General features: G+C 39.9%; 1 protein-coding gene across 10 annotated transcripts in view; it reads right to left on the bottom strand.

Moving 5' to 3' along the window:
* The window catches only part of Ube2e2 (ubiquitin conjugating enzyme E2 E2), a 317,715-nt gene that overhangs the window by 280,378 nt on the left and 20,449 nt on the right, over nucleotides 1-16,888 (bottom strand). For 8 of the 10 annotated variants that reach the window (XR_015044595.1, XM_029468987.2, XM_029468986.2 and 5 more), the window contains exon 3: nucleotides 13,541-13,591. The exons of the other annotated variants lie outside the window; for them this stretch is intronic. Coding sequence is in view for 7 of the 8 variants with exons in the window: in XM_029468987.2 (XP_029324847.1) it covers nucleotides 13,541-13,591 (51 nt within the window). In the remaining variant the exon portion in view is untranslated. The remainder of the gene's footprint in view (nucleotides 1-13,540; nucleotides 13,592-16,888) is intronic. 10 annotated transcript variants of the gene reach the window in all.

Raw genomic sequence — 16,888 nt, 5'->3', positions numbered from 1 at the left:
TCTCTGCTTGGCATCCATCCTGAAAACCAACTGCACATAAAGATCTGAAACAGCAGATGACTCAGGAGTTCGCACCCAAGTGGGCAACATACAGAAAACAGCTGATCCCATGCACTGGAAGAACAGGTAGCAGCAGGGCTCAGGAGGAGAGGTGCAGACCTAGGCAGAGGCCCTTTCGTAAGCATTAGTTCTTTTCTTCTGGTCATTTCAAGTTATTATCATATAACTTCTTTCACACAGTTAGGAACACATGAAATCCACCTGCTGGCACTGTAGCACAAGATGGACTGAAGCTCACAGATGTGCCTGATTCAATGAGACTTTTCTCATTAGATTTCTATTGCTGGAATAAAACCATGACTAGACAGAAACTGGGAGAGGAAAAGGTCTATGTGACTTACATGTCCATCACTGAGGAGAACCAGTATAGGAGGAGCTCAAGGCAAGAACCTGGAGGCAGGAAGTGCAGCAGGGACCACGGAAGCACACTGCTTACTGGCCTGCTGAGCTTGCTTTCTTACACAGAGCAGGCCCACCTGCCCTAGGTGGTGCTGCTCATGGGGGGGCGGGGGGGCGGGGGGGGGGGAGGTAGGGTTCTCAGATCAATCATTAATTAGAAAATGCCTACAGGCCAATCTGATGGAAGCAACTCCTTAGCTGAAGTTCTGGTTTCCCAGCTGACACTAGTTATGTCAAGTTAACAGAAACTCACCAACACAGAGACATTAGGATAATTAGCTTGTGCACAAATAAAGAATTGAATATTCCATTATTTAATATTATAGTCTTAAGTAAATTTGTATTTAAAAATAAATAGTCTGAAAGAAAAATTTTAATAACAAATGCAAATATCAAAATTTTCACTGTTATAAAAATAAAATGTGACAACAGGAAGCCTTGTCTTGGAGTAAATTAATGAATAGTTGATAAAAATAAACTGAAATTGGGGAACATAATACTCACTGTAAGGAAATAATTTAGATGCACAAGATAGTTTTCAAGCTAGCTTAAACTACAGGGCACTCTGGGAATTAAAATACTGCACATTACACAGTAATATGGCACTTTATATCTAAACTACTTAGGCAATAAACCTGAAATAATACCTCGCAGTTATATGTGTGAGCCCGCTAAATAATAAAATGTTCCAAAGCCATTATAAACTGCAATCCCAGTGTGATCACTTAATACATGCTGTCAAGCACATTCTCATATGTTCTTAAAGCAAGAGAAAGCAAAGCAAAGCAAAGAAAGTACAATGGCCATGCTCACTAAGCCCCTTTCATCATGCAGCATTTTTATTAAGAGACAAATATTACCTAAAGGAAGATTTGAAAAATAACATTTTTAAATAGAAAAAGCAAAGCATATATTTGGTGACTTTACAGAAACAGCAATGCTTCCTGGATTTGCCTGGTTCAACAAAGCTTCCATTGCTGGGCAGAAACCATAGCCAAATGCAAAGTGGAGAAGAAAGGACCTATGTGGCTTACAGGTCATAGGTCATCAGTTGCCAAGTTGAGATACGAGGTGCCCATGAAGCCCCACTGTCTAATAGGCACACCCTGCAAGACCATGCGCTGGCTGTGTCCTGGAGGAAACATCACTCTTCAAGCAAAGGTGCATGGATACACACACCCCTGCCAGCAATCAAAGGGGCCATCTTTAAAAGCATAAAAGGTAAAGAAACAGAATAGACATTTAAACTCCCAAAGCAGGAGTTCTCAACCTTCCTTATGCTGGGACCCTTTAATACACTTCCTCGTGTTGTTGTAACCCCAACCATGAAGTTATCTCATTTCTACTTCATAACTATAATTTTGCTACCGTTATGAATCATAATGGTATGCGACCCACAAAGGGGTTATGACCCACAGGTTGAAAACTACTGATCTAAAGGACTATAAGGTTAAAAGCCTTTCACGGGGGCCGATTATAGGCCTGGAGTGGGGGAGGGGAGAATACTGTTGTTCTGCTAAATGTTCACCCTGTCCAACTCTAAGTGTTGGAGTCACAGATTTGTGCCACTCAAAACCTTGGTCAAAGAATCTTCTTGCAGGGATATTGTAGTCTTCTAACTGGCCACAGTGCTGAATATAAGGAACTCTGAGTGCATAGCTGGGGACAGTCCTTTCTATCAGCTCTCAAGGCTCGGGAAGTAGCAGAAACAGCCAGTGGGCTGGAGAGGAGAGCTGGGGATGCTGACTTTTGGATATGGTGAGAGGAGCTACCTGTAACTGACATCTGCTGAGGGAAGGAGCCACTCTCCTTTGGTGGTGTGGCCATTTGTATGTTGCCTCTGTCTTAGAGGATGCACCCATGAGCCTACTTATGGACAGCAGTAACTAGACTCAGGGTATTAATGACCATAAGTAAAAAGAAGATGTGATGCTGGGGGGAGATGAGATGGAGGTACTGGGAGAAGTTGGAGGGAGCAGTAGTACACAATGAATGTATGAGACTTCTGAAAAATAAAAAGTATTATTTTTAAAAACCACTTAAATTTATTCAATCCAAATCACCTCCTTTAACTCTGTAGCCCTGACCAAGTTACTTATGCTGCAAGCAGTAATGAGACCAAACCATGCGCAATGAATCCTCAGTATCCACAAACGGCTATTCAGCACTTACAACAACCAGAAGGGAAAGAAGTCATGAGAACAACGGGACTTCTGAGCTGGATGCTCTTCCTAGAGATGACACTAGAGAGGCAGAATCCTCCTTACATCTCAAGACTGCCTGTTCTACAATATGGCTTCAAAAAAACATATAAATATCTAGTCATGTATACACATAAACATAAATCATACATATTTGCACAAATATACACACATTCACATCATACCTCCCTTCATACTGTTTTGATAACTATGATCTAGAAAATTCTTTTCCTCTATTAAGTCTCTTGCTTCATCAGCACAGTAATACAGTAAGAGCTTCTAACCAGTTGTCACAGAAGAGGTGACAACTGAGAACATATGGGGCAGGAAGCAAACTAGCTGGAGGATGGGCACATTCTGGTTGAACTTTACTACAAAGACACAATAACTATAAAAACCGTGTGTTACTGGCATAAGAAACCACACATACACACACACACACACATACACATATGCAAGAAAAACAGAGAGTTCAGCAATAAATCTTTATATTTACAGACCAGTGATTCTCAACAAGGGTGCCAAGATAATTCATTAAAAGCACAGGAAATAACCCCGGGGATTGGTAAATGGGATTAGAAAGGAATTTGTGTTCAGAGTAAAGAGATGGCCTATAGAATGAGAAAAAACTCTGCTAACTACACATAAGACAGAGGATTTATATTTAGAATATATACAGAACAGCAAAAATTAAACAATAAATCATGCAATTAATAAACAGGCTAATATACTGGAAATTCAGTTTTCAAAAGAAGAGATACAATAGCCAATAAACACTTGAAAAAGGTGTTCAATACATTTAGCCATCAGAGAAATGTAAATTAAAACTACTCTGAGATCTCATGTCACCATAGGGCAAATGGCCAATACCATGAAAACAAATGCTAGAGAGGCTTTGAGAAAAGGGCCCTCACTTACTACTGCTGGATAGGTAAGCTGGTGTAGCCACTATGGAAGATCAGTATGGAAAGTCCTCAAAAGCTCCAGCTGGAACTATAGCATACAACACAGTTCTGCCACTTGAGTATAACCAAAAAACTCCAAAGTCAACACATCAAAGCAGGACTTGCACATCTGCACATATTACTGCTCTATTCATGATAGCCAGGAAGAAGCAGCCTACATGTCCATCCACATACAGAAAATGAAAACATGGCACATTTGCACAGTGGAATTTTATTTGGCTGTAAGAAAAATGAAATCGTAACATCTAAGGGGAAATGCAGAGAACTGGAAGTTATTATGTCAAGCAAAATGTGCAGACTAAGATAAAGACCATGTGTTCTCTCACATGTAGAATGTAGGTTTAAAGTTTGTGTGTGTGTGTGTGTGTGTGTGTGTGTGTGTGTGTGTGTATGAAAATGCACACGCACGCCATCTTCCTCCTGAACTCGGCAGAGCCTGCCAAGAACCCCAGAGTACTCTCCACACAACAGGACCTAGGGATCACGAGTGAGTGGAACGCAACATCAGCTCCAAAGAATCGCAGAGGGTCTTGTGCCAGCAGAAACAGGGATAAAGGAACCCTGCCCGACCAGAGGCTGGGATCAATTTCAGTCGGGGACAGCCCCACCATCTTCCGCGTGAACCCGCCCGAGGGTGTCTAGGGCCCCAGAGAGAGGACTCTCCACCCCACAGGACCCCTAGCACACCCAGGACCTCAAGATCACTGGAGAGCATGTGGGCGACAGAAGCAACATAGCTTCTTGGACAGGGTCCCTTTGGGCCTTCATCCTCAGCCAGGAGGTAGAGCTGAAACCCAGACCCCTGGGAAATTTCCTTGCCAGAGGAGAGTTGGCCTACAGGGAGGGCTCTGACCCCAGGACTTAGGAGGTGGATCAGAGCTCCAGACTTCTGGATACCTGTCCTGCAAGAGGAGAGCTTGCTTCCAGAGAGTGCTCTGACCACTGGGACTCGGGAGAGAGTTGGACTCACAGGAGTGCTGCTGACAGAGGCTAACAGAATCACAGGAGGATCAAGCTCCAGCCAGAGACAGCTAGAACATTAACACCAGAGATAACCAGATGGCGAAAGGAAAATGGAAGGATCTTACTAACAGAAACCAAGAACACTGGGCATCATCAGAACCCAGTACACCCACCACAGCAAGTCCTGGATACCCCAACACACCTGAAAAGCAAGACTCGGATTTTAAATGATATCTTGTGATGATGGTAGAAGATTTTAATAAGGGCATTAATAACTCACTTAAAGAATTACAGGAAAACACTGCAAAACTGGAAGAAGTACTTGAAGAGGAAACACAAAAATTGCTTAAAGAACTACAGGAAAACAAAACTAAACAGGTGATGGAACTGAACAAAACCATCAAAGATTTAAAAATGGAAGTAGAAACAATGAAGAAAATCCAAAAGGAGACAACTCTGGAAACAGGAACCCTAGGAAAAGAAAAAAGGAACCATAGATGTGTGAGCATCAGCAACAGAATAGCAGAGATGGAAGAGAGAATCTCAGCTGCTGAAGATTCCATAGGGAACATGGCCACAACAATCAAAGAAAATGAAAAATCCAAAAAGAACCTAACTGAAAATATCCAGGAAATCCAGGACACAATGAGAAGACCAACACATGGATAATAGGAGTAGATGAGAATGAAGATTTTCAACTTAAAGGGCCAGCAAATATCTTCAACAAAATTCTAGAAGAAAATTTCATTAACCTAAAGAAAGAGATGCCCATGAACATTCAAGAAGCCTACAGAACTCCAAATAGACTGGAACAGAAAAGAAATTCCTCCTGACACATAATAATCAGAACAACAAATGCACTAAATAAAGACAGAATATTAAAAAGCAGTAAGAGAAAAAAGTCAAATAACATATGAAGTTAGGCCTATTAAAATTACTCCAGACTTCTCACCAGAGACTATGAAAGCCAGAAGATCCTGGACAGATGTTATACAGACCCTAAGAGAACACAAATGCCAGGCCAGGCTACTATACTCAGCAAAACTCTCAATTACCATAGATGGAGAAACCAAAGTATTCCATGACAAAACCAAATTCACACAATATCTTTCCATGAATCCAGGCCTTCAAAGGATAATAAACTGAATAATCCATTACAAGGAGGGAAATAAAACCCTAGAAAAAACAAGAAAATAATCCTTCAACAAACCTAAAACAAGATAGCCTCAAGAACAGAATCCCAACTTTAACAACAAAAATAACAGGAAGCAACAATTACTTTTCTTTGATTTCTCTTAACATCAATGGACTCAATTCCCCAATAAAAAGGCATAGACTAATAGACTAACTATATGAACAGGACCCAACATTTGGCTGCTTACAGGAAACCCACCTCAAGGTCAAAGACAGACACAACCTCAAAGTAAAAGGCTGAAAAACAATTTTCCAAGCAAATGGTCTGAGAAACAAGCTGGAGTGACCATTCTAATTTACAAAAAAAATTGACTTCTAACCCAAAGTTATCAAAAAAGACAAGGAGGGGCACTTCATACTCATCGAAGATAAAATCTACCCAGACAAACTCTCAATTCTAAATATCTATGCTCCAAAAGCAAGGCCAGCCACATTCATTAAAGAAACTTTAGTAAAGCTCAAATCACACATTGAACCTCACACAATAATAGTGGGAGACTTCAACACCCTACTCTCATCAATGGACAGATCCTGGAAACAGAAACTAAACGAAGACACAGTGAAACTAACAGAAGTTATGAAACAAATAGATTTAACAGATATTTACAGAATATTTTATCCTAAAACAAAAGGATATACCTTCTTCTCAGCACCTCATGGTACCTCCTCCAAATTTGATCATATAATTGTTCACAAAACAGGCCTCCACAGATACAAAAATATTGAAATCATCCCATGCATCCTATTAGATCACCACAGACTAAGGCTGATCTTCAATAACAGCATAAATAATAGAAAGCCAACATTCAGGTGGAAACTGAACAACACTCTACTCAATGATACCTTGGTCAAGGAAGAAATAAAGAAAGAAATGAAAGACTTTTTAGAATTTAATGAAAATGAAGCCACAACATACCCCAAATTATGGGACACAATGAAAGCAATCCTAAGAGGAAAACTCATAGCCCTGAGTGCCTCCAAAAAGAAACTAGAGAGAGCATACACTAGCATCCTGACAGAAACACCTAGAACCTCTAGAATGAAAGGAAGCAAATTCACCCAAGAGAAACAGATGGCAAGAAATAATCAAACTTAGGGCAGGAATCAAACAAGTGGAAACAAAAAGAACTATTCAATAAATCAACCAAACTAGTAGCTGGTTCTTTGAGAAAATCAACAAGATAGATAAACCCTTAACAAGACTAACTAGAGGGCACAGGGACAGTATCCTAGTTAACAAAATCAGAAATGAAAAAGGAGACATAACAACAGAACCTGAGGAAACCCAAAACATCATCAGATCCTGCTACAAAAGGCTATACTCAACAAAACTAGAAACCCTGGATGAAATGGACAACTTCCTAGACAGATACCAGGTACCAAAGTTAAATCAGGATCAGATTAAAGATTTTTTAAAAATTTTTTTTTATTACGTATTTTCCTCAATTACATTTCCAATGCTATCCCAAAAGTCCCCCATACCTCCCCCCCCCCACACTTCCCTACCCACCCCTTCCCACTTTTTGGCCCTGGCGTTCCCCTGTACTGGGGCATATAAAGTTTGCAAGTCCAATGGGCCTCTCTTTCCAGTGATGGCCTACTAGGCCATCTCTTGATACATATGCAGCTAGAGTCAAGAGCTCCGGGGTACTGGTTAGTTCATAATGTTGTTGCACCTACAGGGTTGCAAATCTCTATAGCTCCTTGGATACTTTCTCTAACTCCTCCATTGGGGGCCCTGTGATCCATCCAATAGCTGACTGTGAGCATCCACTTCTGTGTTTGCTAGGCCCCAGCTTAACGATCTTAATAATCCCATTTCCCCTAAAGAAATAGAAGCAGTCATTGATAGTCTCCCAACCAAAATTGCCCAGGGCCAGATGGGTTTAGTGTAGAGTTCTATCAGACCTTCAAAGAAGACCTAATTCCAATACTCCTCAAATAATTCCACAAAATAGAAACAGAAGGTTTCTATATTAATCCCAATTCATTCTCTACCAATTCATTCTATGAGGCCACAATTACTCTGATATCTAAGACCCACAAAGATCCAACAAAAAAAGAGAACTTCAGACCAATTTCCCTTATGAATATCAATGAAAAAAATACTCAATAAAATCCTCAAAAACCGAATCCAAACACATATCAAAACAATCATCCATCATGATCAAGTAGGCTTCAACCCAGGGACGCAGGGATGGTTTAACATACAGAAATCCATCAACATAATCCACTATATAAACAAACTCAAAGACAAAAATCACATGATCATCTTATTACATGCTGTGAAAACATTTGAGAAAATCCAACACCCCTTCATGATAAAAGTCTTGGAAAGATCAGGAATTCAAGGTCCATGCCTAAACATAATAAATGCAACATTCAGCAAACCAGTAGCCAACACCAAACTAAATGGAGAGAAACTCAAAGCAATCCCACTAAAATCAGGGACTAGACAAGGCTGCCCACTTTCTCCCTACCTATTAAATACAGTACTTAAAGTCCTAGCCAGAGCAATTTGACAACAAAAGGAGATCAAAGGCATACAAATTGGAAAGGAAGAAGTCAAAATTTCACTATTTGCAGATGATATGATACTTTATATAAGTGACCCTAGAAATTCCACCAGAGAACTCCTAAACCTGATAAACAGCTTCTAAAATTAATTCAAACAAATCAGTGGCCTGTCTCTACACACAGGACAAACAGGATGTGAAAGAAATTAGGGAAACAACACCCTTCACAATCGACACAAAAAATATAAAATACCGTGGTGTGACTCTAACTAAGGAAGTTAAAGATCTCTATGACAAGGACTTCAAGTCTCTTAAGAAAGAAATTGAAGATCTCAGAAGATGGAAAGATCTCCCATGCTCATGTATCAGCAGGATTAATATAGTAAAAATGGCTATCCTGCCAAAAGCAATCTACAGATTTAATACAATCCCCATCAAAATTCCAACGCAATTCTTCACTGAGCTCAAAAGGACAATTTGCAAATTCATCTGGAATAACAAAAAACCTAGGGTAGCAAAAACTATTCTCAACAATAAAAGAATCTCTGGGGGAATCACCATGCCTGACCTCAAGCTGTACTACGGAGCAATTGTGATAAAAAACTGCATGGTACTAGTACAGCAACAGACAGGTATATCAAGGGAATAGAATGGAAGACCCAGAAATCAACCCACACACCTATGATCACTTGATATTTGACAAGGGAACTAAAACCATCCAGTGGAAAAAAGACAGCATTCTCAACAAATGGTGCTGGCACAACTGGCGGTTATCTTGTAGAAGAATGAGAATCAATCCATTCTTATCTCCTTGTACAAAGCTCAAGTCTAAGTGGATGAAAGACCTCTACATAAAACTAAAGACACTGAAACTTATGGAGTGGGGAAAAGCCTCAAGATATGGGCACAGGGGAAAAAATTCCTAAACAGAACACCAATGGCTTGTGTTGTAAGAACAAGAATCAACAAATGGGACCTCATAAAATTGCAAAGCTTCTATAAGGCAAAAGATACTGTCAATAAGACAAAAAGGCCACCAACAGATTGGGAAAGGATTTTTACCAATCCTAAATCTGATAGCGGACTAATATCCAATATATACAAAGAGCTCAAGAAGCTGGACTCCAGAAATTCAAATAACCCCAATAAAAAATGGGGTGCAGAGCTAAACAAAGAATTCTCAACTGAGAAATACCAGAGGGCAATACCATTTGAAAAAATGTACAACATCCTTTATTATCAGGGAAATGCAAATCGAAACAACCCTGAGATTCCACCTCACATCAGTCAGAATGGCTAAGATCAAAAATTCAGGGGACAGCAGATGTGGCGAGGATGTGGAGAAAGAGGAACACTCCTCCATTGCTGGTGGCACTGAAAGCTTGTACAACCACTCTAGAAATCAGTCTGGCAGTTCCTCAGAATACTGGACATAGTACTATCAGAAGATCCAGCAATACCCATCCTGGGCATATACCCAGAAGATGTTCCAACTTGTAATAAGGACACATGCTCCACTATGTTCATAGCAGATTTATTTATAAGAGCCAGAAGTTAGAAAGAACCCAGATATCCCTCAACAGAGGAATGAATACAGATTATGTGGTACATTTACACAATGGAGTACTACTCAGATATTAAAAACAAAGAATTTATGAAATTCTTGGGCAAATGGACATAGCTGGAGGATATCATCCTGAGTGAGGTAACCTAATCATAAAAGAAGTCACTTGATATGCACTCACTGATAAGTGGATATTAGCCCAGAAACTTAGAATAGCCAAGATACAATTTGCAAAACAAAAGAAAATCAAGAAGAAGGAAGACCAACAAATGGATAATTCATTCCTCCTTAGAATAGGGAACAAAGTACCCATGGAAGGAGTTACAGAGACAAAGTTTGGAGCTAAGACAAAAGGATCAACCATCCAGAGTGTACCCCACCAGGGGATCCATCCCATAATCAGCCACCAAACGCAGACACTATTGCATATGCCAGCAAGATTTTGCTGAAAGGACCCTGCCTGATATAGCTGTCTCTTGTGAGGCTATGCCAGTGCCTGGCAAATACAGAAGTGGATGCTCACAGTCAGCTATTGGGTGGAACACAGAGCCCCCAATGGAGGAGCTAGAGAAAGTACCCAAGGAGCTGAAGGGGTCTGCTACCCTATAGGTGGAACAACAACATGAACTAACCAGTACCCCCAGAGCTCTCTAGCTGCATATGTAGCAGAAGATGGTCTAGTAGGCCATCATTGGGAAGAGAGACCAGTTAGTCTTGCAAACTTTATATGCACCAGTACAGGGGAACGCCAGGGCCAAGAAGTCGGGGGTGGGTTGGTAGGGGAGTGGGGGGAAGGGTATGGGGGACTTTTGGGATAGCATTTGAAATGAAAATGAAGAAAATATCTAATAATAAATTGAAAAAATTAAAAACAACAAAAAAAGAAAATGCACGCATGTAGGCCATGAAACAGAAAAAAGGGGGGATCCTAAGGGGAGTGAGAAAATATCTTGAGAGAGAATAAAGAAATCTATCTGGCTGAAAGGAGGAGGGAGAATTTAGGGAAGTCAATGGGAGGAGCAGGGATCACAGGAAGGAGAGAAGGACACATCAGAACAAAGTATAATGGCATGCATGGATGAAAATGTCACAATGGAATCTATTAGTTTGTCCACCAACTTAGTAAACAATAAGAGAGAAACAGAGAAATTCAGAGAACTCTGTAGGAAAGCCCTCATTAACAAATAGTATTGGACAACCCAGAGAAACTGCAATTGAACTCTGATCTTATACCATATACAGATTTTAATTCAAAAGGGATCCATAATTTTTCTCTAGCCATAATAACCCCACAGACAGATTCCAGGAGCAGAAACTATTTTTCTTAGATATAAAGTTAGTCATTTTGTAATATTTATTCTTTAAACTGTAATTTAGACAGAACTACTAGTAAAGGATAACTTAATTCAGCTTTGAAAAAAAAAACACATATTTTACCTTTCTCAAGAACACAACATACAAAAGAAATTTTTAACACATACAACATGTACTTCCTACATGAAATAATTTAGTCTGTTAAATTACATGCAGATGTTCTTTTAACTTTTAAATAACTATTTGAGAGCTCACTGGGAGATCACATGTTCAGCACTGTATTTTATCCTTATTACCAAAAAGATAAACAAGATTTAGGTTCATTCAAAACCTATAGGGTGGGGTGGAGTGAGCCAATACTCTACAAGATATCATCCTCTGGAAATGACTCACACAGACAGACAGACAGACAGACAGACAGACAGAGCTGTGTACTGTCTTGTCTCAGAAAATGGGATTCTACTACATCTTAAGTAGAAAGTGATACCCCCACCCACAGCCAAACAGCCATAGATAAAATCTCTCTCCCCTGGGTGTCACCAGAACCAGAAGACCCATGGGGCATTCTCTCTCCCTCCTTCTGTGAGAGCTGACTACAAAGTGTCCATGGAACCAAAGGACAAGACTTTGTAGCTGATCTATAAGAGATAAAAAACACAAAAGATTTCTTCAGAAATGAGAGCTGAATTCAGATTTACAGGCAACATTGATTTGCTATATCATTTTAAGTTAGTTACTTAACTGGTAGACCTTTTCTTTTAAAGGCAACTACAAAGCCACTGCCAACTCTGGCCAAAAACAGAATGAAGTCAACTATCACCTATTTCTCTTTCTAAAGACACGAGCCACATTTTCGGTGAACTACACTTGGGTAAACTGAGCACAGTAGTACAGGTCTGGGATACAGGTCTGGGATCCCAGGGCTCAGGAGGCTGAAGAAGAGCACTGCTTCAAGGCCACTGGATGCTACATGAGATCCTGTCTCAAAGACAAAAACAAAACACAGAAACAAAAACCAACCAACCAAACAACACAGTGAGTGGGGACATATGTCACTGGAGAGAGCTAGCCCAAGTTCTCTTCCAGTGCCACAAAAAGAAACAGAGATGAACAGATTTACTGTGAATCAATCAAACACATGATAATTCAAGCAAATACATATGAAGTTCATACGTTTACCAACAAGTGGCTCTTAAAAGGTTACAAATACAATGAAATAGTTTATATTTTTAATAAAAAAGTAACACTATCAAAACAAATAATATCCCAGGAAAAAAAATGGATTTTTAAAACTCTAATTTCCCCCCAAGCGAATCTCAGTCACCTGAGGTCACTGTACACTGTCTGAGTCTCAAGCACAACAGATTTAGACATTAGATGGTTTTAACTAACACATTGAAGTGTATGGTCTTTTAACATTATCCCTGTAAGTCTCTATATGATACATGATGCTCATATAAGGAAACAAATAGATTCACTGATACAGAGGCCTCATCAGAACTTTTCCTTCCTGTACCAAGACAAGTTACCAACAACCCACATATCCATGTGACCATCTGCAAAAGGTTTGTTTTCATAGGAAAATAAGGCCAACAAAATCAGAATCTAAATAAATTCAATGTGGGAAACACTATCATTCCTTTAATCTGCCCTCTTGCCTCCAATGTTTGAGACCATCAATTTAAAGCAAGGAAACTCCATGTTGGTCTGGTTCCAACACTAACCTCACGTGAAAACAAAAATAAAAGCCTTAAAATAGCCCAGCAGCCACTACCCAATTATCATGCTGGCCTGAGGCCAGCACTGGCAGGAAGTTATTTTCTCTTCTTCCTCCATGTACCTGTGTATTAATCAATTCTGGGCAAATACTTTTCCTCCAGAGAAACACCGAAGAGAAAAATGGGGGAAATGTCGTCACAAAAAGAAAATATTTGGTATTACCACTTCAAACTGCCCATCTTTATTCAGCCACAATCAACAACCAAAGACAACGTAAAGCATGAAAAAGACCCAGGAAATTTTGGTGCTTTTGAAAATCAACAAGTGAGTAATTATAAAATGACAAATATTTAAGCCAGACTTTTGGTCTATTACATTAAAGATACCATTTAAAGCCAAGATAATTAGCTCTTTTTATGAGAGATAATTCTATGCATTGCCCTGTAATCCCAACATATCGTGAGGCATGGCCCCACAGTGGACAATTCCACTCCAACAGTCATGTTCACTACATGCAGTTTCTGTGAACAGCCAATTACAACCCCAGTCTCCACTTCCTTGAGTCCAAGACACCACACTGTTTTTGCTCTTTAATCAAATGTACCTTTTAAAAATTATACAAATAAATGAAACCGAAGTACTTACCTACAGTTGGGAGGGGGATCCAGCGTGATTTCTGCAAGCTCCTTCTGAATTCTTTAAAATGAAGACAAGGAAAATCAAGTTCAAATGTCTTCACTCTCAACCTGCTTCATCAATACACTGCAGTTTAACAGTAGCATCTCCCACTCATACACATCTACACTATTCCTGGAGGAAGTATGCACAGTAAGAAAGAGGCACTCCAGTGCCTACACAGGGTTACAGGAGGCCACCCTAAATGCCACAATAATGCCACCCATCATTCCATGCGGAGGCAACACTAGGGCTTCGTCAGCCCTCTATTATAAGGGTTTTGTTTTCTCCAAAACAGAACATTGTTTTTCTCAGTTCGAACTCCTTTCATGGATCAGAGTTCTGGGGCAAGATAGCAAATGCCCCCACCCCATCCCATCCCACCCCAAAGCTCTAGCATTACCCTGAGCTCATCAGCCAAGACTCAAGGCTAAATCTTATGTGCACACTTCCTGGCTTTTATTCTATCCACACTTGGTGATCATGCAATGGAAGATAAAGCCAGACTGGGAACGACTCTCTCCTCAGTTTGAGCCAAAATCAAGCAATCAATTTTTCCATTTTACATATTTTACATGTTTTTTCTTTCTAGATAGGCAAGTAGGCTTTCTAGATAGACTCACCTCAGGATTTTATAACTGGGGTTCAGATAATAAAAAATATTAATAGCACTAACCAAAAGTTTTAGTTTAATTACAAACAGCTGCCATGTTATTTAGAGACCATAAGAATTCTAATAGAGCCGGGCATGGTGGCGCACGCCTTTAATCCCAGCACTCGGGAGGCAGAGGCAGGTGGATTTCTGAGTTCGAGGCCAGCCTGGTCTACAAAGTGAGTTCCAGGACAGCCAGGACTATACAGAGAAACCCTGTCTCGAAAAAACAAAAAACAAACAAACAAAAAAAGAATTCTAATAGAGTCACCCCAGTCCTCGAGAGCTCTGGGCCAACTTGGATGCAAACTCAGAGGTCGATCCCACGGTCCACAGAGGACTCTCTACCCCACCCCTACCCAGGCACCCTAGCATGCTCAGGATCTTAGGATCCCTGGTGAGTGGAACACAACATCTGTTCCAACCAAACTGGGAGTGCCTGGGGCCAACAGGAGCCCCACCCAACCAGTGGCTCAGGTTCCTTCAGGTCAGCTCTGATCTACCCTGATTTCCAATTCAGTGGACAGTCCCACGGTCCCCAGAGGAGGTACCACTTCCAGGTACTCTAACACACCCAGGATCGTAGGATCCCAGGATCCCAGGATCCCAGGATCCCAGGAGCTTGATCACACCAGGATCTCAGAGAAAGCTTGACTGTCAAGAACTCTGACATACCCAGAATCAGGAATCACAGGAACCAGGAATCACAGGATAACAGAGAAAGCTGGACTCTGAGGAGTTCTTTCTCAACCAGGATTACAGGAAGGACAGGTTCCAATCAGATATATTGAGGAAAAGGAGCACTAGAGAGAATCAGATGGTGGGAGGCAAGCATAAGAACAGAAGCAACAGAAACCAAGGATACTTGGCATCAGAACACAACTCTCCCAACTTAGCAAGTCCTGAATACACCAACACACCAGAAAAGCAAGATTGGACTAAAGTCGCTTCTCATGATGATGACAGAGGTCTTTAAGAAGGACATAAATAAATGGCTTGAAGAAATACAGGAGAACACAGCTAAACAGGTAGAAACCCATAAAGAAGAAACACAAAAGTCCCTTAAAGAGTTACAGGAAAACATTACCAAACAGTTGAAAGAATTGAACAAAATCATCCAGAATCAAAAAATGGAAGTGGAAACAATAAAAAAATCACAAAGGAAGACAACTCTGGAGATAGAAAACCTAGGAAAGAAGTCAGGAGCCATAGATGTAAGCTTCACCAACAGAATACAAAAGATAGAACAGAGAATCTCAGGTGCAGAAGATACCATAAAAAACATTGACACAACAATCAAAGAAAATGTGAAATGCAAAAGGATCCTAACCCAATCCAGGAAATCAGGGATACAATGAGAAAACTAAACCTAAGGATAATAGGTATAGACGACAAGGAATATTTCCAATTTAAAGGGCCAGTAAATATCTTCAACAGAATTATAGAAGAAAACTTCCCCAACCTAAAAAAAGAGATGCCCATGAACATACAAGCCTACACAACACCAAATCATTTGGACAAGAAACTTCTCCCAAGACATAATAATCAAAACACCAAATGCACAAAACAAAGAGTATTAAAAGCAGTAAGGGAAAAAGGTCAATTAACATATAAAGGCAGACCTATCAGGATTACACCTAACTTCTCCGCAGAGAATATAAAAGTCAGAAGATCCTGGGCAGATGTCATACAGACCCTAAGAGATCACAAATGCCAGCCCAGGCTACTATACCCAACAAAACTCTCAATTAGAGAAGCCAAGGTATTCCATGACAAAACCAAATTTACACAATATCTTTCAACAAATCCACCCTTCAAAGGATAATAAATGGAAAAACCAACAGAAAGAGGGAAACTAAGCTCTAGAAAAAGCAAGAACGTAACATTTCAACAAACCTAAAGACGATAGCTACATGAAGAGAATTCAAACTCTAACAACAAAAATAACAGGAAGAAACAATGTTTTTCATTAATATCTCTTAATATTAATGGACTCAATTCCCTCCCAAAAAAGACAGAGACTAACAGACTGGTTATGTAAACCGGACCCAACATATTGCTGCATATAGGAAACCCACCTCAGGGTCAAAGACAGACACTACCTCACAGTAAAAGGCTGGAAAACATTTTCCAAATAAATGGTACCAAGAAACAAGATGGAGTAGTCATTCTAATATCAAATGAAATGACTTTCCACATAAACTTAACAAAAAAAATAAGGAGGGAAACTTCTTATTTATCAAAGGTAAAATTTACCAAGATGAACTCTCAATTCTGAACATCTATGCTCCAAATGCAAGGGAACACACATCCATTAAAGAAACTTTGCTAAAACTCAAAAAATATATTGCACCTACACAATAATAGTGGGAGACTTCAATACCCCACTCTCAACAATGGACAGATCCCCGAAACAGAAACTAAACAGAGACACATTGAAACTAACAGAAGTTATGAAACAAATGAATTTAACAGATGTCTATAGAACATTTCACCGTAAAACAAAAGGATATACCTTCTTCTCACCACCTCTTGGTACCTTCTACAAAACTGACCATATAATCAATCGGTCACAAAACAGGCCTCAAGAGATTCAAAAATATTGAAATACTCCCATGCATCCTATCAGATCACCATGGACTTCAATAACAACATTAATAACAGAA

Source organism: Mus caroli, unplaced genomic scaffold (genome assembly GCF_978045245.1).
Source record: "Mus caroli unplaced genomic scaffold, Mus_caroli_1 scaffold_12, whole genome shotgun sequence".
In the NCBI taxonomy this organism is placed as follows: Eukaryota; Metazoa; Chordata; class Mammalia; order Rodentia; family Muridae; genus Mus; species Mus caroli.
The sequence above is the reverse complement of the archived record's forward strand: the minus strand, read 5'-3'. Positions and strand labels throughout refer to the sequence as shown.